This window comes from Montipora capricornis, chromosome 14 (genome assembly GCF_036669925.1).
Source record: "Montipora capricornis isolate CH-2021 chromosome 14, ASM3666992v2, whole genome shotgun sequence".
NCBI lineage: Eukaryota > Metazoa > Cnidaria > Anthozoa > Scleractinia > Acroporidae > Montipora > Montipora capricornis.
Window position 1 is genome coordinate 5,158,353 of NC_090896.1, and position 21,586 is coordinate 5,179,938.

At 38.5% G+C, this 21,586-nt stretch overlaps 2 protein-coding genes across 2 annotated transcripts in view; both read right to left on the bottom strand.

Moving 5' to 3' along the window:
* LOC138033455 (uncharacterized) overlaps positions 1–3,035 on the bottom strand; it is a 35,605-nt gene extending 32,570 nt beyond the window's left edge. The window contains exons 1-2 of the mRNA XM_068881197.1: positions 2,951–3,035; positions 633–1,924 (exon numbers count right to left, since the gene is read on the bottom strand). Coding sequence (XP_068737298.1) covers positions 633–1,924; positions 2,951–3,035 — 1,377 coding nt within the window. The remainder of the gene's footprint in view (positions 1–632; positions 1,925–2,950) is intronic.
* Positions 3,036–3,095: 60 nt separating this feature from the next.
* Positions 3,096–20,179, bottom strand: LOC138033456 (uncharacterized). Its single transcript, XM_068881198.1, has 10 exons — positions 19,986–20,179; positions 15,137–15,355; positions 14,034–14,105; positions 10,300–10,485; positions 9,385–9,718; positions 8,856–9,188; positions 7,530–7,696; positions 7,262–7,411; positions 3,600–4,264; positions 3,096–3,411 (listed from the first exon to the last, which is right to left on the bottom strand). Exons 1-10 carry the CDS (start codon positions 20,004–20,006, stop codon positions 3,096–3,098), a joined length of 2,463 nt encoding a protein of 820 aa, XP_068737299.1. The 5' UTR covers positions 20,007–20,179.
* Positions 20,180–21,586: the final 1,407 nt, after the last annotated feature.

The window sequence follows — 21,586 nt, forward strand, 5'->3', positions numbered from 1 at the left end:
TAAGGAAAGATTATGTTTATTTTCATACCTATATTCTCGAGTTTAAAAGACATGCTTCAGGAGGTAACTAGTCTGCAATCTTTAGTGTAACAAAACGAAAAGTGTGCTGTGGTATAAATATTGAAGGCTTTGCAAAAATAATGACGGTAATTAAGGCAATAGTTAATATAATAAAATAATTACTTAAACAGACATTTAATTATTTTATTCACAATTCTAACCCTAACCCTAATAATTGGACTATTATAGAAAGGGGCAATACTGTTAAGGCATAGAAAAGACAAAGTATTTTGTTTGATTGAAGTTCCGCAACTGTTCAACCAAGGTTGACAGTTTCCCTGAGCAGCTCAATTTTCACAGAAAACGCCTAAGTAAGCCTTAGTCTAAACAAAGGCCTAAACCAAATGTTCTGGCGGATGTTTCAAAACGACTCCAAGAACAGCAGATACCGTTGTACACACAGAGTATGCTGGTGTGAATTCAGGGGTTACGGTCATCAAATTCTACCCGAAAGGGAAGGGAAATGGTTATCAAATTCTACCAGAAAGGTCAAAATTACAAATTAATAAACGCGCTCTACATTTCTTTGCATGTGCGCTTCAATCAACAAAATTGAATAACATCATAATTACCTTCGCCCAAATTTCCATGAACAATAATGGCTTGAATGTATCATGATACTGGTCCATGGAATCAAACCCACTTCTCTCAGGTATACAGATGACAGGAAACTTTCGAGGTAGGAAAGAGTGTTTTTTGTTGTTTTCTGGGTCTTCAAGACTCTGCACCTTCCAGTTGAGAATCTCAAGAAAGAATTCATCTTCAGTCAGATCTTTTTTAGGGGTTATGATGGCTGGCTTCCTTGTCAGTGAGACAACTGGATGGACAGAACTTGCTGTTGCTGTAGTTGCTAAATCAGATGTGTTTGGGTCACTGGAATATCTCATTTGCTCGAATGCATTTTCCTTGATAGATTCATCATTGACATCTCTGCCATCTTCAATTGAAAAAAGGGCATTTCCACCATCAGCATTAACAGCGTGCATGCCACAAACATCTTCCAGGTCATCCTCTATGCTGGCCAAAACACTTTCCTGAGAATTAAACATTATTTCATTGTAACCCCATACGTTAGCAATGCCATCGTCTAAAGCTGGATTTTCAAGTTTCCTACTAATTGAAGAAAGGGCTTCTAAGTCTTCTGGAATGACTTGCATCTGCACAGTTTTAAGTTCGTTATCAAATTCCTTATTTTCCCTCTCGTTCTGAATAGCAGGATTTTTGTGGACACTACCAGGCACTCCAACAGAGGGTCCTACCATTTCAGGTAATGAATCAATCGTTATAGCATTGTTGTGTAAGGCACGATTTTCAAAATCTCTATGTTTTGACCGAAGGCTCTGTGTATCTTCAGAAATGGTTTGCACGCTACCGCTGTCTCCCTCCTCATCTTCAAAGTTGTAGTGTACATCACGAGGCACCTCAGGTGCCATTAATTCTGGGTACAAAACGGTGTCCAGTTGCCCCACAGGTTGCCTCCTTTTTTCTTTGATCAAAAAACTCTCCTGACTTCCAGCAGTCTCCGGTAGAGACATCTCATTATTCACTTTTAGAACTGATGCCGTGCTTTCACATTTTTTTTCAAAAACAGATTGCAAAAGTTCCTCATCTGAACTTTCACTTAAGTCATATGAAGAATCTGGTATCTTTGATAATTTTGATGAAGTTTCAGGTTCTGTAGTCACCACATGTAATTGTGGTTTCGACTCAATTGTATCCAACATCTCTACAAGAGCAGTGTCTAAGTCTTCACTATCCTGGAAAAAGTAATCTTCTGTCATTTCATTCCTTATTACATTCTTGGAGAATGGGTCCTTTTGTTCAGTGCGAGCTTTGACATCATCCTCGCTGTCATGACTTCTATCTGGTAAAGAAAAGTCACACAATTTTATTGTGACCTTTGGGTGCAACACCCCTACCCCCTCCCCTCCAAACAAAATGCTAATATGACTATGCTGTTTGTGACAGAGGCAAAACGCTTTCTTCTAATAGATTGATAGCTTCTGAATATGTCTGCCAGGGTCACAGTCAAAAATTGAAATTGAGATTGATTCAAAATCAGAGAAAACAAATGAAAATCACAAAAATGATGACAAACGTCATGGAGATTGCAATCTTCGTAAAAGCAAAGAATACTTGAGACCCCAATATTATACACAAACGATATTACAACTCTGCTTCCAGTTACGTTCACGTTGTTAAGTTTTGATTCGTTCTTAAAATTGAAATGCATTCGATTTTCAAGCCACGGAAAGCGTGCGAAAAATGAAGTCTTGTTTTGTCCATTCGAAAAGCAGTATCTGGTCAGCGGTCAACGTTAAAAAAACAGCTCACCTTAATAAGCTCCAAGCTTGAGCCTGCGATATGGTCACGTGATACTGGTCAGTGGATACCTTGTGTTGACAGGTGTCAATTGATCAAAACAAAGATGTCCAAAATCAAAGATCTGTGCTGTAAACTAGCATAATACTGGTCACATTGGCATACATGTACGGACGTACGTAAGGCTATAAAACCAAGATTTCTGGCATCGAGGGGTTACCATATTTTCTTAACTGTGGCGCTCCGCTATTACAGTGATATAGGTGTTAATCAAATGCAACAAACATACACAAGACATTAATTAATGCTTTTAAACCAACATATTGGTTTAGGGTTCTCTTTTTGGTTTCCCAACAAACCGGAAGCTCAGAGTTCATAACCGGAATTTTATGGTATTTGTTGATTAATGCCATTTCTGGACTAAATGTAATTTCTAGCTTCAATATTTCCAGGAATTTGCAACATTTGGATTACGTACAATGTAAAAGGCAAAAGAAAAATTGATATACGGAGGTAGAAAGAGACGTAGACAGACAAAAAGGTGGCAGGACAAACTCTTGGAGTGTACAGGCTTGAGACTGACAGAAAATCAGAGAACCAGGAAGAATGGAGATAGCTGGTTGCCAGCTCATCTGCGGTACCCCCACCGTCATCTTGACTATGGGATAAGTGAAGTGCTAAACTCATTTTTTCTTTCTGTTAACATAAAAAAATTATGTGGTACTGCTAAAACGTCCATGCATTAACGTCAACAATTGAAGGCACCTACCGTTTTTACCCTTTTTCGAAGCAGGTTTCTTAATTCTACCAGTTGACTTTCTAGCAAAGAATCTACGTTTTCCCTCCTCTTTAATCTTTGCACCAGCTCCATAGTCTTTTGCAGGGACTTTGGTTTTGTTATTAACTGCACTATCCCTTTTCGTTTGTTGACGTTCTAGCAACAATTCCTGCTTTGTTTTTCCTTGTAGTCTGTAGTCAACCATTTTGACTATTAAAGGGCTCACTTTAGTCGCTGACAACCTTTCAGGCCTAAACAAAACAAGATAGTTCCGTTAGTAACAACCGCAGGTGTTTTACAGACTCAGGAAAAGTATTTAAGTAAGGAACAGCTGAAAATACACACAGTGCATTTACGTTTCAAATCATGCACAAATTTATTCCAGGATGCTGTCAATCATTTTCAAGGTTCTAACTGGTATTTAGTTTAAATAACTTACTCTTTGACCTTCCTATGATGGCTTTTTAATTTTTTTCGCCGTTTCATTTTTGTCCAGTACTCCTCCTGCTCATCATTACCATCTTCAGAACTTGACACAGAGTTGCTGGGGCCAGCCTTCCTCAGGTATGTTTCACTTGGATCTATCTTTCTTTTCAGTGCCTCACTTTTCTGTTCGCAAGTTACTGAAGATGCCCTTTCATCGATGGTCACGCAGTTGCCTGAGAAGATATCCACAGTTTCGTCCGTTCTTTTATCATTATGTGTTTTCACTACCACGCTGGGGTACTCATGCTCGTCACCATCATCTTCAGAACTGGATACACGCGTGCTGGGGCCAGCCTTTCCCCAAGATCGAACGGTTGGATCTATCTTTCTTTTCCTTACTTCACCCTTTGGCTCACCAGCTACTGACCTACTTTCATCAATGGTCACACTGTTGGCTGAGCACACACCCAGATGTTCTTCCTTTCTTTCATGGTTTTGTGTTGTGACTACCACGCACGAGTTGTCTGTACCTTTACTTTGGAACAATGATGTAACACCTTCATTACCAAAAGTATGTGACTGTTGATCATCTTCTTTTTCCATTTCCATTATCCTGAGAGGAAAGGAAGACTGTGCAATGGTATTTTCTCCCAGCATGAAAAGTTTTTTGCTGTCAGACTGCAACAAGAATAACATCGTTACCATCAATTACATATTATTGTTTATTTGCCCAGACTCGAGGAAAGTGTGACAACAGAAACAAGCAGAAAATTGGCGGCAAATTTTGCATTAAAGCAAGATGAGGATTTAAAACAAAGGTAACTATGCAGCAATAACGACAAAAATTAAAATCCATCAGAATTTGTAACAGACTGCATATAATTAAGAGGCGGTCAAGGCACATGACAGAAGGAATGATGTTGATAATTCCAAATTGATGAAGCTCAAAGTCGGGACAAAATCGTAAAGTTACACGAAACGTACCTAGAAGTTAAAGTTTAATTTGGATTCTACCTTACCATAGCAATGAGGGATAACATGAGATAAAATTGCGCCTGCACAGACTCTTAAGCTCTCTTCAAAGAGAAGAGAAATAGTTGGGATCGAACTCAAGCATGTTAGCTTTGCAACAACATCTTTTTCTTTCTTTGTCATTTTTAACTCGTGGATACGGGAACCGTAGGAACAAGTAGTTGTGGGCACTGCGATATGCAAATGTATAACTAGTCCACTAGATAATGTGATGCAAAATACTCTGCAAGCATTTAGCCGTTGTTTAACCAACATTGGAATGTTGGGAGGGGGGAAAGTAGGAAGAATTTAATCTTTATCACACAGAAAACTTAGAGCGTCACATTTTCCAAACGCGTTTTGTCCAAGATTGTGGGTAACAGCCACTCAATTTGAACATGAATCGTAATACGTAACTCAGTAAACTGCGATACCCTCCAAAGAGGCTCTAGCCTCACAGGCGCACACTGTCTCATATGTGTTCTTCGGAATAACTGAAAAGTTCATGAACTTAACAAATGAAATATCTAAGATTCCCTCAAATATGTCTTTTTGTAAAGTATGCCACAAAAGCTGGTCAATAAAGCCTTAGCTTTGCAAAAGGGAACTTGCATGGCACAAGCCAACTTCCGACAAACTGCAAGATCACTACAAGCTTCCCACTGGTAAAGTACATTTTCATCCACGAGGTAGCCAATGGGGTCCTTCAACTAGTGGACTAATGCAAATCCTGCATTTTGATTGGCTACGGTACTAGAGGACTATTAGTAATAGTCCTCAAGTATCGAAAAGCGTGACGCTTTCTTTCGTTTTATTCCCAAATAAATATTTCTTCAATTTGCATTTGCTAACTTTATTATTGCCTTTTCTGACGATTAGTTGGGTGATACTAAAACAATTAGACCCTTCGTCCTCAAGGGCCATCGGTCAATAGCTCATTTGGCTTCGCCTCATGGGCTATTGACCCGTATTGCGCGCTACGGGTCTAATTGTTAAGTAGTAACTATCATTGACAATATTACTATCGAACCTTCTCCATTCAGAATTGCAATTGGCGTGGGAATTTGCAATCTCATACTACTTGTACTGCATGTTCTGTGTGGAAGATAGTAATCTGTATAACACACGTTTTAGGTAGCCCCTAGTTTTAAGCGCGTAACTATATTACTTGTTATAAAAGTTGTATGCAGTAGTCAAAGAGTTCAGTAGTACATGTAACTTACTGTTCAGTGATCATAGGGTTCACTACCAAATATCCACTATTTCTGCTAGCAGGTCTCTATTAAGTTTATCTTGGTGTGAGACGTCGAACGAAGTAAATCGTGACATTCTACCTTTTCATATTTGTCAAGTTTGTTGTTATCGTTTTCAGTTCGAACCTACTGCTACTACTGTTATCGCCACTACAACTGCTGCACCACAACCGTCATTACCTGAATTTCTACTAGGTAGAGGACATCACTGTACAGTGACTACATGAAAATAAGTTCTTTGAACTGTGATTAAATTTGACTTAGTCATTCTATCAGTGGAGTTTGACTTGTCCGTCATATCACACCATCCTACACCCTGTGATTGCATGTTGAAGACTGAGTATTTCACAACCTCCAGAATCTCGGCAATGAAAGAGCACAGAAGCTTATACTAAATCATCGCTATATCGCTTGATCAATTCTTTGCGAGACCTTTTTCTTTCTTCATTGGGATTTGCCAGCATTGCAATGTCATCATCATATCTCTTCCCTCTGGAATCAAATCAAGCACGACAGAACCTTGTTTGCCACCAACTGATTTCTTTGATCAAGAAAGTTAAGACTTTCACATTTTATTTGTCCCAGATACAGTGTAAGCCCCTTATTTATTTTCCCTTTAGTGGGTGCTTGCTGGCTTGTCATCGGCCATACCTTTAATCAGACCTCCAACTTTAATTACTGCTTTGATGCAGTTGAGTATAGCAGTTTAGAGATCTTCATCGGAGGCTTTTCCCGTTTATCATCTGCAACCTTTCCCCTTTTCTAACATACTGGGGTTTCCTGAATTTTCTCCTTTTTGCCCACTGGCTACCAGTCACGAATTGGTTAAAAGGATATGGTATTTATGCAAATGTTTTGAGTGCTGCAGACATAACTTTTGGAATTTATGAAAAGGATCTTCAACTGATCAATCACATTATTCTCCTTGGTAAACGAATTATCTGTCAGAGTCGCAGCTTGTCTTTAAAACCTTCACTACCGTTGTTGATCGAGAAAATGAAGTATATATACAAATTAGAGTCACGGATAGCAGAAAGCAATAACTCTTTTGACATTCATAATAATAAATGGCAGTCTTTGCTATCAGCATTGTAAATACGCTTTTTTAATGACTGTTTGTAGTGTAGTATTGTTCTCCCTTTGTGTCATTCTTACACGACCCAAACTTGTACTTGTATCTCTTTTAAATGGCGGCCAATGGCCAATGTACTTAAACTAGTTTGTTGTTTTTTTGTTAAAAAAAAAAAAATTCCCACTGGCATAATGCTATGTCATGTGATCTCTCATTGCAGTTACAAGGTAGAACTATCATTACACGCATAACAACTGTAACTCAAACCAGAAAACTGTCGGCAAGCACCAGTTTATAACCAAATGTAATCATAAGTACGACAAAAAATATCTACAAAACCTCAAATCTTTGAATCAAGATTGAGATAATTTCCATCTTCTGATAATCAGAAAGTGTTGGCAGTGATCCTCTACTGAACATATCCGAGTACTCCAACGCATTTCTCTGTCCATGACGGTGACATATCTTTAGCAGATGTAGAAACTGTCTCTGTATTATCAGAACAAAAGAAAACGAAATGATACTCTGTCAATGTGCACCTCACTACAAAATGAAAAAAGTCTATCCCTTAAAGCATGCAGGTAGACTGTCAAAGGGGGTTTGATACCTTCTTGTCTGCCGCTCCAAACATGGCCACATCTAATACATCGCCAGCCCAAAGTTGAACTGTCCTTCCAAGAAGTGGAGACAACTGTTTACACACCAAGCTATGGATGATTGTTAATAATGAAGACTGGACTTCAATTTTAAACGTACTCTGGACCGAACAGCAAACTGCAATGAGCCATGAGAAACAAGGTCACACTCAGTTCAAAATGATGTCATAGATCCAAATTTCATGGAGATTGGCACATACAGTGTATTGTACAAAAAGAAACTGCACAGAAAGAAAGAAAATACTACCTAAAAATAAAAAAGTTGAGGAATTTGTCGGGTACATATTCTCCCGACCTTCCGGAGGTCATTCTCAACTTTCTCGTTAGTTTTTATCATAAAATCAATTTCTAAGAAATTACTCATCAAGATGTACATGTAATATACTGTGTTCCACAAAGCATGAACAAAATATAATTTTCCCTCAGTTTGGTCTGTCCTACATTGTACTTCCACCAGTTCATTAGGTAGAAAAAATCGGGATTAGCAAGTGTGATTCTAAAATACAGCTTCTTCCTTTAGAGGTCACGTTTAACATTTACCATTTCCTAAACAAGATGCTGAAATCTTGATAAAAACATTTTTCGTTTCACTTACCCAAACGTTCTATTGCAAGAAATTGTGCAGATACAGTGCTTATTCTGATAAATGTAGTCTCACTTGACAAAGCCATGTACCAGGACACTTTCTGGCAGTTGAATTTTGCATTGTCCTCACTCAAGAAGCAGTTAACGTTAAGAATTCAGGTCAAAGTATGGAGGACTTAATTTACCTACCCCATATTATTTAGATTTCCAAAATACTCCTTTATCATTAAAAAGCGAATGATTCAAGGAAGTGACAAGTTTTGGGTCCATTACAGCTTGTATGCAGGGCTCCAAAGGGACAAAAAGTCACCATAAAGGTGCGAAAATAATTATCCAAACAAACTGAAACTAATTCTTCGATATTTTTGGGAGTGTGGAATAATTGTTTTCGTAAATTCTCAAACCGGGTTTTGCCGCCGATTTTTATTTCCACAATTTTACAAAGCGTCCGGAAAGAGAACTTGGCGCACTATACTCCATATGACGTAAAACTCGGACTATTGGCTCATAGTCGGAGTTTTTTAGCCAATCAAAAAGCTAGAAATGCAATTGCCGGAGCTGAAAATTTACTAAATAACTGATTTTTAACATTATTTCTTTGATTTGCTCTACAGCTAACTACAACGGGATTCAGGTCAGACAATCATAAATGCAACGCATATACTGTACCTTTAGTTATCACTGGCACTGACCTGCAACATCATGAAGATACGTGAGAACTTGGGAAACGCAGTCAACGGCTGAATCAAAAACAAGGAGAGACTCCACAAAGGGCCAAAACCACACCAGTGCAGTTTTGTACAATCGTCTCTTGGAAACTGTATTTGTAGCTGCTTGGATATCATTCTTTACTTCACTCTCATCTTGCCGTTTTTGAATGTAATTAGTGTAGACAACGTTTAAAGTTATGATGTCAAATACCTCACTAGGCACAGAATGAAATCCTGGCATTTGCCAAATTCGCTCTCCAAGTTTTTCAAGAAATATTGTGAAACACTGTAAGACTGACCAGAAATGTCCCTCATCTGAAGAAAAAAAAGGTTTACTTTTATGGGAATTGATTAGAGGAAATGTGTGTGGACTCAGCTGCAACAGGAGCAAAGCCAGCTGTCAAGTAAATGTACATGTAAAAGGTTAATTAACCTCGCACATTAAGCCTATAACAACTAGAAATGGGCCAAGTGATTAATTGCAAAAAGACAACAAAAATAAGCCTTGTACCTTCCATTTGATCTCTCATATTTGACACAATTGTGCTAAGGAACTCCCTGTGACTGTTCTCGTCCGATGACATAAGGCATGACCGCACTGTCGAGGCATCCATTTGCATCACAAAGACAACCAAGCCAGTCCAGTATTCACTTGAGCTTGGTGGTACAAAGAGATGAGCTGGTAAAAAGTCATATGTAGTACTCTCTTCTAATGCAATCCCGTTTCTATCAATGTCAAATTCAACAACCCCAAGCATCCACTTGATCACAACCACCAAGAGATCATAATCATCTGGACTGATTAGGCCTTTTCCACGTGCAATTCTTGTTGCCCATGCACGCACCTGAAAGTAAACAATATTTTCTCTTAAATGGATAAGAAGACCCAACACAACATTGGCTCTACATGTCCTGTTGTGGCTTTGTCTCGAGAAGGATTTGTCTCTCTTTTACATGTAAGGTCCCCTTTTTAGAGGAAGAAAGCCATTAAGCACCCCTCTCTTCTAAGCCCACCCCTACCTTTCCCCTTTATTCTTCATAGCCAAATCAACAAATGATATTAATTAACCACAACGGTAACACTTCATGTTGACTGATCGAATACGGTTAATAAAAATGGCAAGTGTATAAAAATGTTCCAAATAACTTGTACAATGCATAAAAATCACTTGGATCTACATTCTCTAAACTAGACAGTTACTGCCCTGCTCCAAAACAAGAAAAATCAAATGAGCCCCCTCAAATGTGCTTGAAATAAATAAGCCCCTGGCCTACGTATTTTTAGAAGGCATACTGGAAAATCCACAGCTTGGGACAATCTAAAATTGATACTTGTTTTATTAGTACTTACATTTGTAAGAACACTGAAGAAAGATAAATAAACAAATACTGATTAACTACTCGTGCAGAATACACTGTATAGTACCTCGTCACATGGATGTATAAGCAACAGGTAAGCACCAGGGAGCTTGTCTTCTAGTTTAAATGGGTAGTTACACTTCAAAACAGCAACCATTCCATTTACAAACTGCTCAGCTAATTGCCTGTGGTGCAGCAAATAGGGATAGCCTAATATTTCCATTAGGGGAACTTCAAGCTTTATGGGAACATTCTTTAAAAGAAAAAGCAAAAAGCAACTTTAAAATTACTATAATAATTAGAAAACATGAGAAAAATGATACAGAATTGGAACTCAGTAAAAGCCACAGAACAAACATTAAAACTGGGAAGGCAAATTGCCCTATACATGTATATTGATGAATAACAGACTTAAGTGTGTTGATCTTGCTCTATCATCTCAGGGGAATATTGCCATATCACTAAGTAAAAAAAAATGTAAAGAAAATGCCCAAACATCTGGATTAAAAAGCACTACAGATTTTTTAGCCAGAATGTATTGTTCTCAATCAGGTTGCAACTTTCAATGACAAAAGTGAATTCATTGATCAGGTCATTGAGGGTTGAACAAGCTGATCAATCATTTAAAATGTACATGTACCATAAATAATTTCTTTTTCCGAAAGTGTATCTATTTTAGCAGGCAGGTCTAAAACACATCACACATTATAGGTTAGTGAACATGTCACAGTACTACAAACAGGGCTTCTGATAGGATGCGTAAACATGGGTTGATTATGCGGAAATTTAAACATTTATAGAACTAATAATTAGGCCCGTCCAATGTATTTACATGCTTATGGTAAATCACGACTCAAAATTGCGACCACCACAGTCGCTTTTTCCCTTTGCGATTAAGATATCTGGCCGAGTCGCCAACTTGCGACCAGCATTCACTGTTAAAATAAAAGGGTTAGTAATCGGCATTTTGCCAAAACTTTTGCTAAAAGAAATAAAACGATAAAAAATATTTTGTTTCTTGTCATGAATTTTGTTTCAATTTGGAGATATGGAGCAAAATTGTGATGTGGTTGAACCACGATCCATTCCCTCAATCATTCACCATTTTCAGCATTTTTTTACACATACGTATTGCGGGCTCTTTCCTTTGTACAACTTCATCGCAATGATTGTCCCTACTTTACCAGAGTTACAAATTATGCAATTTAATTTGCTACTATAACTTGCGGCTAACTTTTCATACCTTGTATCTTTTTTAAAAATTTCGAGCCTAGGATACATGTATGTTGTGAAAACGGTTTAACTAGAGTCCAGGCTCATTCCCAAAAAATGAGTGGAAACTGCTTATGAACTTTCATCTTGCGAACGAAATGGGGTGTTTTCTTCAATGATCAGGAAAATAAGCTTTTCAAAATAGTCAATCTCTTTGGCTTTTGTGTTTGTGAGGGTGGTAAGCAGCTGCTTTATCACTAATATCAGGCATTTCTTCTTTTTTATGCGGAAAATATCGTAATTATGAGGAGGATGCGGATTTTACGGAATTATGCGGATCCGCATCGCCGCATCCTGTCAGATGCCATGTACAAATAAATAGACAACACCAAAAGTGTCTCACAGGCTGAATCTGGTGCCCACGTGGAACACCATCATGATTGGTAAGAAAATATGGTATGAAACCATCTGTGTGAGAAAATTTGATTTTGGTCACCGTACAACCCTTCATCCACCCCTCCATGTACATGTATGCCAATGTGACCAGTATCACATGACCATATCGCAGGCTCAAGTATACATGTAGCATACATTGTACTTGTGCCCAACATGACGGCCATATACATGTACTCCAGCTGGCTTACAGCATAAACCTTTGGTATTGGACATCCAAGTCATGGTCAATAATACCTGTCAAAACAAGGTATCCGCTGACCAGTATCACATGACCAAATCGCAAGATCAAGTTTAGAGCTCATCGAGATCAGCTGTGTTTTTTTTTTTTAAGTTGACCACTGACCAGCTACTGGGTTCCGATTGGATCACAGGCTCAAGCCAGGTTAACTTGTTTATTGGCTATATCTGTATATAATTTACTGTACATGTATTTCCATTCAAATGTGTCAAAGGCCTTTTCAAAATCAACAACAGATTCCAAAGCTGGAATATTTTTCTCTTTGGTATAATACATTTTATTAAATTCTCAACCTCGGATAATGCATTTCGCGTGCTCTGATTGGTTCACTCAATCTCGGTTATCAGCTCATATACCTTGGTTTGACCTTATATGGTAAATGATTGCGTTAAGCGTTGCTAAACTAAAAATGTTTTCGTCGGAATACCAAATTTCTCTTTGAATAAAGCCAAAAAGGAGAAAAAAAAAATTTTGTGGAAAGTTTGGATCAATTCCGACGTTTAGAAGTACGCGAAAAGGCAAGAAATGTTTTTGTGATGAGCCTGCGTCTGTCTGACAACAAGGTATTACAAAACATCGCATCAGTTCTCATCAAGTTTTTTTCGATCTCGCTCGGATTTGGTCGCTTTTTCCGCTCGTATTTCGTACTTCCAAATTTTTGGAGTTGAAGGAATTTAATAAAACAATTATTCCATTCCCGCTTGTTGGATATGAGAGTGGTTATAACCAACTCGGCGCTACGCGCCTAGTTGGCTATTTACCATCTCATATCCAACGCGCGCTTATGGAATAATTGTTAAATATATCTTCCTCTAATGTATCTTGTTTAACTCTGTAGGGCTCATAATTGAAGGCAAGACTTTCTCACGCCAAACAGCTATGGCTTTTTTCACAATTTTTCAGTCATTGTTAAAATTTGGCCTTCATTTCTTCAAATATTTTGTCTCTGTCTTTTTTTGATACTTCTTGAGCCTTTGTGAAGTTGACACAGTTCCTGTTTCACATGTAAAATTACAGGTGTCAACTAAACTTGGTCTAATAAGGTTCCAGAAAATCTATCGAATTCACTTGTAAAACCCTCAGAGCCAGGAGTTTAGTTCTTTTTTTTAAATCACTGCTCACTACAGATATTTTGCACATTGTCCCAAAGTCAAGAGTCCCTCACACATGTCTACTTCTTCTTGACTACATGTACATGTATATTTGTTCAGCCTATCTGATTGGAAAAAAAGGATTGAAGGTGTCAGATTCCAGTGAGTGCGTCAAATTCTTACATGTACATCTATAGATTTCTTTGAAAAAGTTTTCTGCAATATTTGTTCAGGCGCAAAGAATATTCTTTAAAAGGGGGCATAGTTTTAAGGTAAATGTTGTAACCCTTTCAACCCCCCATTGACAATTAAAATTGTCAGGCATTAGAGTAAAATCTGTGAGTGTTACTCTTACATGTATATTGTAGGAGGGACTGCCAACCAGTTGGCATCAGACTACCGTGCGGGAGGGTGCGGGATTAGAAAACTCCAGCCAGACCAACACTCAAGCTCTTTAAATACAGGTGCTGCCTTTGTAATGGCATCCACAAATGGTTGGACTGTCTAGTCTTCTTGGATAAGGACAATAAACCATACATGTAGGTCCTGAGTCACAACCCTATGGGATGCACATTGTAAACAAACCCACACACTATTCGCAGAGTAGGGAATGGAGTTCCCAGTATTGCGATCTGTCTTACATGACAGTATCTGTTGTACAGTATCATGGTTGGGTGGGTAAAATGCTCAGAGATACTAGCTACCCCTTCTACTCTAAAATCCAAGGGTACATGTAAATACAGGTATCATGATGATGATGATGGAATGGGTTAATTAATCTGTTGTTCACCAGCCAAAACAAACCTCGTCACAGCCAGCTTCCAAAGTTCTTCTTATTATCTGAGTCAACCTCTCAATATCTAATGTTAGAAATTTCTGGAAGAAAATGCCAAAATGGTTTGAGTTAAAGAGCAGGGGGTAGATACCACACACATTAATGTGTTATAAGCTTTTATATTGTATTACATGTAAAGAAAACAAAATTTCCTTGGATTAAAATTGTGAAGAGTGATTATTGTAGATGACACACATAGAGACTGACGTTCCTGTTCTGTTGCTAAATCAGCCTAATATATAACTACGGAGGCTTCCAATGATGCTTCGACCCAAAAAAAAGATAACCACTGGATATTAAATCACGAAACAGTGAAACACCAAAACGAAACACCATGTCCCTGTATGACCCCACCATACATTGAAAACTAACCAACAAAGGTGGAATTTCAGATTAAATATTGTTTTAGGCCTGAAAATTAATGTTATTGCTCCTAATTCACTGAGATTAAGATTGAGGCTAGGAGCAAGAACATTTTAGGCCTACAGTAATAAGGCCTAAAACTATATTTAATCTCAAACCAAACACTTATGCTGGTTAGCATTCAATGCACGGTGGGGTCATAGATGGTGTTTTGGTGCTTCATTTTGCTGTTTCAGTGTTTCCCTGTTTCGTTGTTTAGTAATGTCCGTTAACCACTGAATAATAACAAATTTAGGATACGTTGAAACCATTGTTCGCAGTTATTTGCAACTAAACCACCATAAACAACAGAAATCTACAGAAACAGGAACTAAAACATTTTCCTAATTTGTGGTGATTGTGTAAATAAGAAACAAACCCTTACAGTAAATTACTTTTGCCATTCTCTGATTTGTAATGTTTGATCACATCAAAATGAACATCTATGAAAACTAATATCGCACAGATTTTGTGGGATTTAATTTTTGAGTTTGACAGTAAAAACTTTCAGATACAAAATATTCTATACAGTAGTTTGAGAGCTTGCCATGACTGTAAATGGAAAGGATTGTACTTCCATGGAACATAAGGGCAGTGTGGAAAGTGACAACCCCTGCTCCTACATGTACATAGATTACTACACGTAAATCGCCATCAACTTTCTCTTTACCTCTTTAGTACTTTCTTCCTCACTGATGCACTCATGTGCAAGTCGATGATATTCCTGGACGCAATCATAGCAATAGCAAAGGTCAAGCAACAGCTCTTGCCATTCATCCAATGGTTTTTCCAAGTAGTCTTTAATCAATTCTCTCATATAGTCAGGTGAAGAGCACCATTCACAGGCTCTGTTGAGTTCCAAATTAGGCCAGCTGGAGAAATTAGGCTCCTGCAACAACAACAAACAAGCAAAAGGTAACTAGAACTAAGAAGTAAGGATTCATTTACATGTAGATTCATTACATAATACAAAATTTGTTGAGGGGTTTCAGTTTCCTAAAGCCCTTGCTGTTGTTTTGTGGCGTACAATATCAACAACACAAAAACTAAGCCAGAAAGGCAAAGAATTATGTCCCTTAAAAAACAAAGCTAATAATTATTTATGTCCTTAACATTCTGCACACTAGGAAAATCTGTTTTTTGACTAATACACACAGGCATAGTGTATAGTGTTACTACATGTACACCAGTTAAAACTAATTACAATGTACCAGCAAAACACAACATGAGCTGATGTAAAATGGGCATGCATGGGGACATTATTTAGAATCATGTGTATTAGCACAGTATAAACCAAACAAAAGATGCCCACCTTAGCATTGACTACTAATGGTGCCATAAAAACGGCTTATTGACAAAACCAACGGGCCAGTCCAACAATGACAGAGGTTCAGTCTTTGTAGGGATCCTGACATACATGTATCATTCACAGTCTTCCCGCCCAGAAAGAGATTGGCTGACTAAACAGACCAATAACAGTACGTTTGTACTGACCATTGAGGTGAAAAAAGAGAGTACATACTGGGGAGTCAGGCTGGCTTAGCAGTTATCCACCATACATGTACCTTCCACCTCTGCAACCCGGGTTCAACCCTCTACCCTGAGCTCGTACAGTGTATGTGGGCTGAGTTCCAGTCAATCTCAATGTGACTCCCGAGGGTTTTTCCCCGGGCACCCCGGTTTTCCTCCTTCATCAAAATCAACTATCAATTAAATCCAGATGCAGGTGGATACCCTTGATAGGGATAACCTCTGGTATCCTTCCCTTTCACTGAAGTGAAAGAAAAAAGCTGGCATTATTACTTATATGACCCCGAGGAAGACTTCTGCTCAGGTTGTCAAAATGTCAGTCAATGTCAATAAGAACAGCCCTTCTCAGGACTACTCTCACCCGGACGATCTGGAAAAAATTTCTTCAGCAAGTTGTAAAAATAAAATAAAATAAAACTACAACCTAACTAATCCAGCAACCATTAACCCTTTGACTCCAAATGGGTTAACCCATTGACCCCTGCGAGTGAGACTTGATAGATTTACATGTACTCAGTCTCATACCAGGCAATTTTACTCGACAATGGAGAGCAGTTCAGGAGTCAATGGGTTAAAGGAAATGCCATTTATTATTCCACTACCACACCATTATTTTTAGCAAAATATGAGATGGTAATGGACATCTTAGTGTCCCAGTTTGACTGGTTTAGAGCAGAGCATATACAGATACATGTAGAACAAGTCTAGAGCTTTTCAATAAAAGAAATTGTTTTTCACATGATGCAAAGCCTGAAAATGTAGCTTATCATTGCGAATGTCACTCATCATTTCGTTTATCCAATCAAATAAAGGACATTTCAATGGTTAACTACCGTATGTGTTGTTTTTTACATTCGCACGTCAGTCAGTGCAGGAAGAAGCCAAAATACTAGAAAATGGCATAATAGTGGAATAACAGATCCCTCATTAAAAGGTGTAAAGTGCTACTATTATGAAATTCACGTTTCCTATCTACATGTATGCCATTTAAAGACATAAACATGTAGTCTGTAGGAGAAGAAGAATGCTGTTTTTGTTCCAGAGAAATTCAAGATTTCAAAATATGCAAATTAGCCAAGTGATGGCATCATAAACTCAACCAAATTATGATCAAATATAATGGAAAAAGATATCCCAGCCACTTTGTATCAGCAATGGTTGATTCTTTGCAGTAATATGAGCATACCAGTTTTGTTACCATGGCAACATACTGGGGTCCAGACCTCCCTGATATTTAAGGCTTTGCTGGCCACCTTTGGCATTCTATTTTGATATGCAAGCATATAGATACTATTTTGATATGCAAGCACATAGATACGTTAGGTCGAGTTTGTTGCCTTGCTAAATGCTTTTCTAGCTTATGACCACCAAAAATATTGAATCAGGTTGAAGTGGACTGGAAAAGAGTGAGTTGTCATGGGAATAAATTTCTTTACAGCCAAAGGTGTGGTGCCTGTATAACTATTAGCCTACCAAGTTTCAATGACCCCCGCTGCAAATTGACTGAGATTGCTCTATTTATATATATACTTAATTTTATATTGGGTTGAGTGAATGATGTCATCAGTAATCTCAATTGCATATTTTACACATTTTTCAACCTTAAATATCTCCAGAACCAATGCAGATATTTCCAAAATTAATGGTAAACGGCATTTTTTATTTTTCCTGGAATTCTATATAATAAACCTACATGTACTGTAAAAATTCAAGGGATGAAAATTTGATCATAGTAGCACTTTAACTGTATAATACATGTGGACATTTTGCTCATTGCTCGTAATGCCCCCTTTCGGGGCTCGGACAAGTACCACGCAACTTGCAAAATATCCGTGTGTAACAGTTATTCCACGAGTGCACGTTGGATATCGGATGATAGATAGCTAATGAGGCACATACAGTACTGTAGCACCAAGTTGGCTATAATCACCTCAACAAAATATCTTGTTTCTGATTGGCCAATGGCAAATGCATAAATAAGTTATAGAGTGCAATCCAGGTTACAGAGTGCAATATGGAAGTTGCTATGAAAACAAAGGGGAAGCGCCAAATTTGAACACCAAAGTGAAAAAAAATGGCTGACAGTCGGTTTGCTTTGTCAAACCAAAACATCGTTGAGCAACTTAAAGAAAATGCAAAAAACAAAAACACGTTGAAAGCTACACAGACCTGGTTGAATGTCTGGCAAACATGGGCGACTGAAAGAAAACTACACCCAGAACTGGAAGAATACCAGCACAAGGAAAGTAGCGCATTTGAGTAATTTTGTTGAGATTTTACTCGTCAATAGGGAGCCCCTGGGCGTCAATAGGTTAACTTTCAAACTATAACTTAAAAGGAAGGTCAACAATTGACTCCTCATAACACAATGTTGTTGAAGAAGATGCACAAATCCTCTAGATTACAGTCATTAATTCCCTGATAGCAGAGGTCGCTTTTCTTTTTGCTTAGTATGGAAAAAGAGACCTCTGCCATGCATCGAAACTCACTTTGATCCAACCACCGTCCACAACGGACAGCACTCTTCAAACCGCACATGCCTCATGATGTTGCTGATCGTGACTTGAGCCCTCTGTGTCTCGAGCATTCCTTAACAGTAATTCCACTGTTGTTAAGTGAGCCCATACAACATAAATTATTACATGCAAATTTGGTCTCTAAGTAACCCCTGCGAAGGCTCAATACAGTGAGTTTCGACCCATTGCATAGGTCTCTTTTGCCACACTCGTCTGCTCAACGAACGCAAAAGAAAAGAGAAATCTCCTAGCAGGGAAAGTCTTATCGTTAATAAGTGGGGAAAATGAAGATACAGGCAGCAAGGTTCTGTAGCGTTTCAGCAAGATAGAGGCCGCAGTGTCCCTTCACAAACCTTAAAGTAAACAAAGTGAACACCTACGAGATGTAAAAAAAAAAAACGACACAGATGCGTCAAAACCAGTTGTGTGCCATTTTAATCTTCCTAATCACTCCCACCACAACATGACAATTTGCGGCCTATCCTTACACTACGGGAACACAGACAGCCGTAAAAATCTCAAACAAAATTTCATCTTTCAACTACACTCTATCCTCAAGGAATCAATGAACGCCTCTCATCCCATTAACTTGTTCACAAATTCATGTTACCGTATTTCCACCAATGGCAAAGCTCCTCCAAACCCTCATAAAACCAAAACCACCCACGATCGCCCTTTATCAACTCGTTTGATAAAACCAAATTTTCATGTTTTAAAGGAAAAATAGACTTGTTTGACCCACTATTTTGCATATCACTGTCTTGCTTGACACCAGACGATGCCAGTGTACTGTAAGGTAGACAACAGCAGCCGCTAAATCAATTGCTATTATTTAAAGGCCGGGACACACTAGGCGATAAGTCGCTGTGACACGTCGCGGGGACAAGTCACCGCAACAAATCCCCTTGGTGACACGGTTAATTTCATGAAAATCATTGTCGCTACGGCAGAAGTTGTCGCCGCGATCAGTCGCACGAATTAGTGAAAGCAGCGTTGTCACATCGTGTGTACACTTCCGGCAACAAGTCGCTGCGACAAAATATAAATGAACCAATGAGAGAGCGTCATATGGTCAGCCATATTGAATTAGAAAACTAGTTCACATGCCCCCCATGCCCCCTCATACGAGATCACTGCGTGTGCTCTGAACAGGCGTCGTGTCGCAGCGACTTGTTTTGCAAGTAGTACACATGGAGCAATTTGTAGCAGAGACATGTCGCTGCGACTTGTCGCCTAGTGTGTCCCGGCTTTAATGAGAATAAGATGTTGCATGTGATCGATTAAAGGTCACCCTTCGATTATAAACTGTCACCTTTGCCACTGTAGGGACACTTGGGTTAAACTGCTGCTCACTTTCTAATTATACAAATATTACTCCTAACCCTGCGCTGGCTTTGACTAATCTTGCTTACAAACAGTGTTAAATCATGGAACCAAACGTACAGGCCAACTTGCAATTGTATTAAAACGTACCTGTTTCACCGCTAAATCCATGATACAAAAAATCAAGTCATCTAAAAGCTATTTCTCAAAATTCGTTCGTTCATGTATAAACGGTCATCCATGACGGCATTTTGCCTTACTCGCCACGAATAAAATACCTTGTCACAGCAAGAAGTGATGGTCGGATAACCAGGCTCGTGATGCTGATGCAAGTCATCGGTCATCAGGAATAAAGACTGGGTACGATCATTCACCAGGCCCCAGTTGTTCAAAAGATGGATGACGCCATATCCAGATAAATCACTATCTCTCAAAAGAGAAACGACAGTTTTCAATTTAGTTGGAGTTGGATGAGGCGTCCCGCCCAGTCAGAGAAGGATTCATTTTCTTAGAAAGATATCTGTGAATAATCTTGTCGATGACCCACGACGGAAAACAATTTTTCCGTAGTAAGAAAATAAGCTTCTTGACGTCCAGATGAAAATCAACCCAGGAATTGTTGATCTTATATACTCTGCCTAGTAATGTTCTGACTAGACCCAGTTTGTAATTCGAAGGGGCGAAGCTGAAAAATTAGTAAGAAGACCAGTAAATGTCTTCTTGCGATATACACTAGTAACAATAGATGGATGACCGTTGTCTAACAATATGTCTAGAAAAGATAATTTCTTATTGATTTCCCTTTCCATTGTGAAACGGATACTTGGGTGCCTTGCGTTGATATAATCAAAGAACAAGAGCGCATCATCTTCGTTATTGAACAAACAAAAGGTGTCATCAACATAGCGTCTATAGAACAAAACTTGGGAGGATGAGAAATTATCTAACCAATTTTTTTCATGGTGTCCCATAAAAAGGTTTGCGAGGACTGGAGCAAGGGGGGAACCGTTGAAAAAGCTCATTTGCAACTGAAGATGACATGAGTATGTCGAAACATGTTTTGTAAATTGAAAACTGTCGTTTCTTTTTTGAGAGTTATTGTTACTCTGCTATCTTTACGTCCGTTTATAAATCACTATCCAGTGGATAAGTCATAGCGAAACCAATTGCGCTATTCAATGGATAGTGATTTATGCGGTGGATAGCGTTATCCACCTTTTGAACAACTGGGACCATAATGATGGTTATAATTCTGCGTGTCCAAGTGCACTAAATGAAAAATCCCCTTAGATGATTCCTTATGCAATACATTACTCAACGTCATCCGGCAACACTACGCATTAATACTAGTTACTTTATATAGTCTAACCTCAATGTCTGTTACTACAAATCACCATCCGTTATTCTACGTTACTAGTCGTACCGGACCGGACCGGATCGTATCGTATCGTATCGTATCGGATCGGATCAGATTGACAAAACACGGACTGGATCAATGACAAAATCCCCGCCAAAAGTAGATCATGGGTCACCAGACAACGTGATGAAGACACAAGAAGTTGAATTCTGTGTCTCTCTCTCTTGTGTAATCGTCCCCTCATTTATTGAAACTCGTCGAAACGTTTTTTTTTTTTCAAAGGTGATTACAGATTCCGAAGTGGAATTATGAAAGATACGATGTGACGAATTGATTGCGTATGCAAGGGTCTTCTTCTTTCACAATTCCGCTTCGGAATCTGTAATCATCTTTG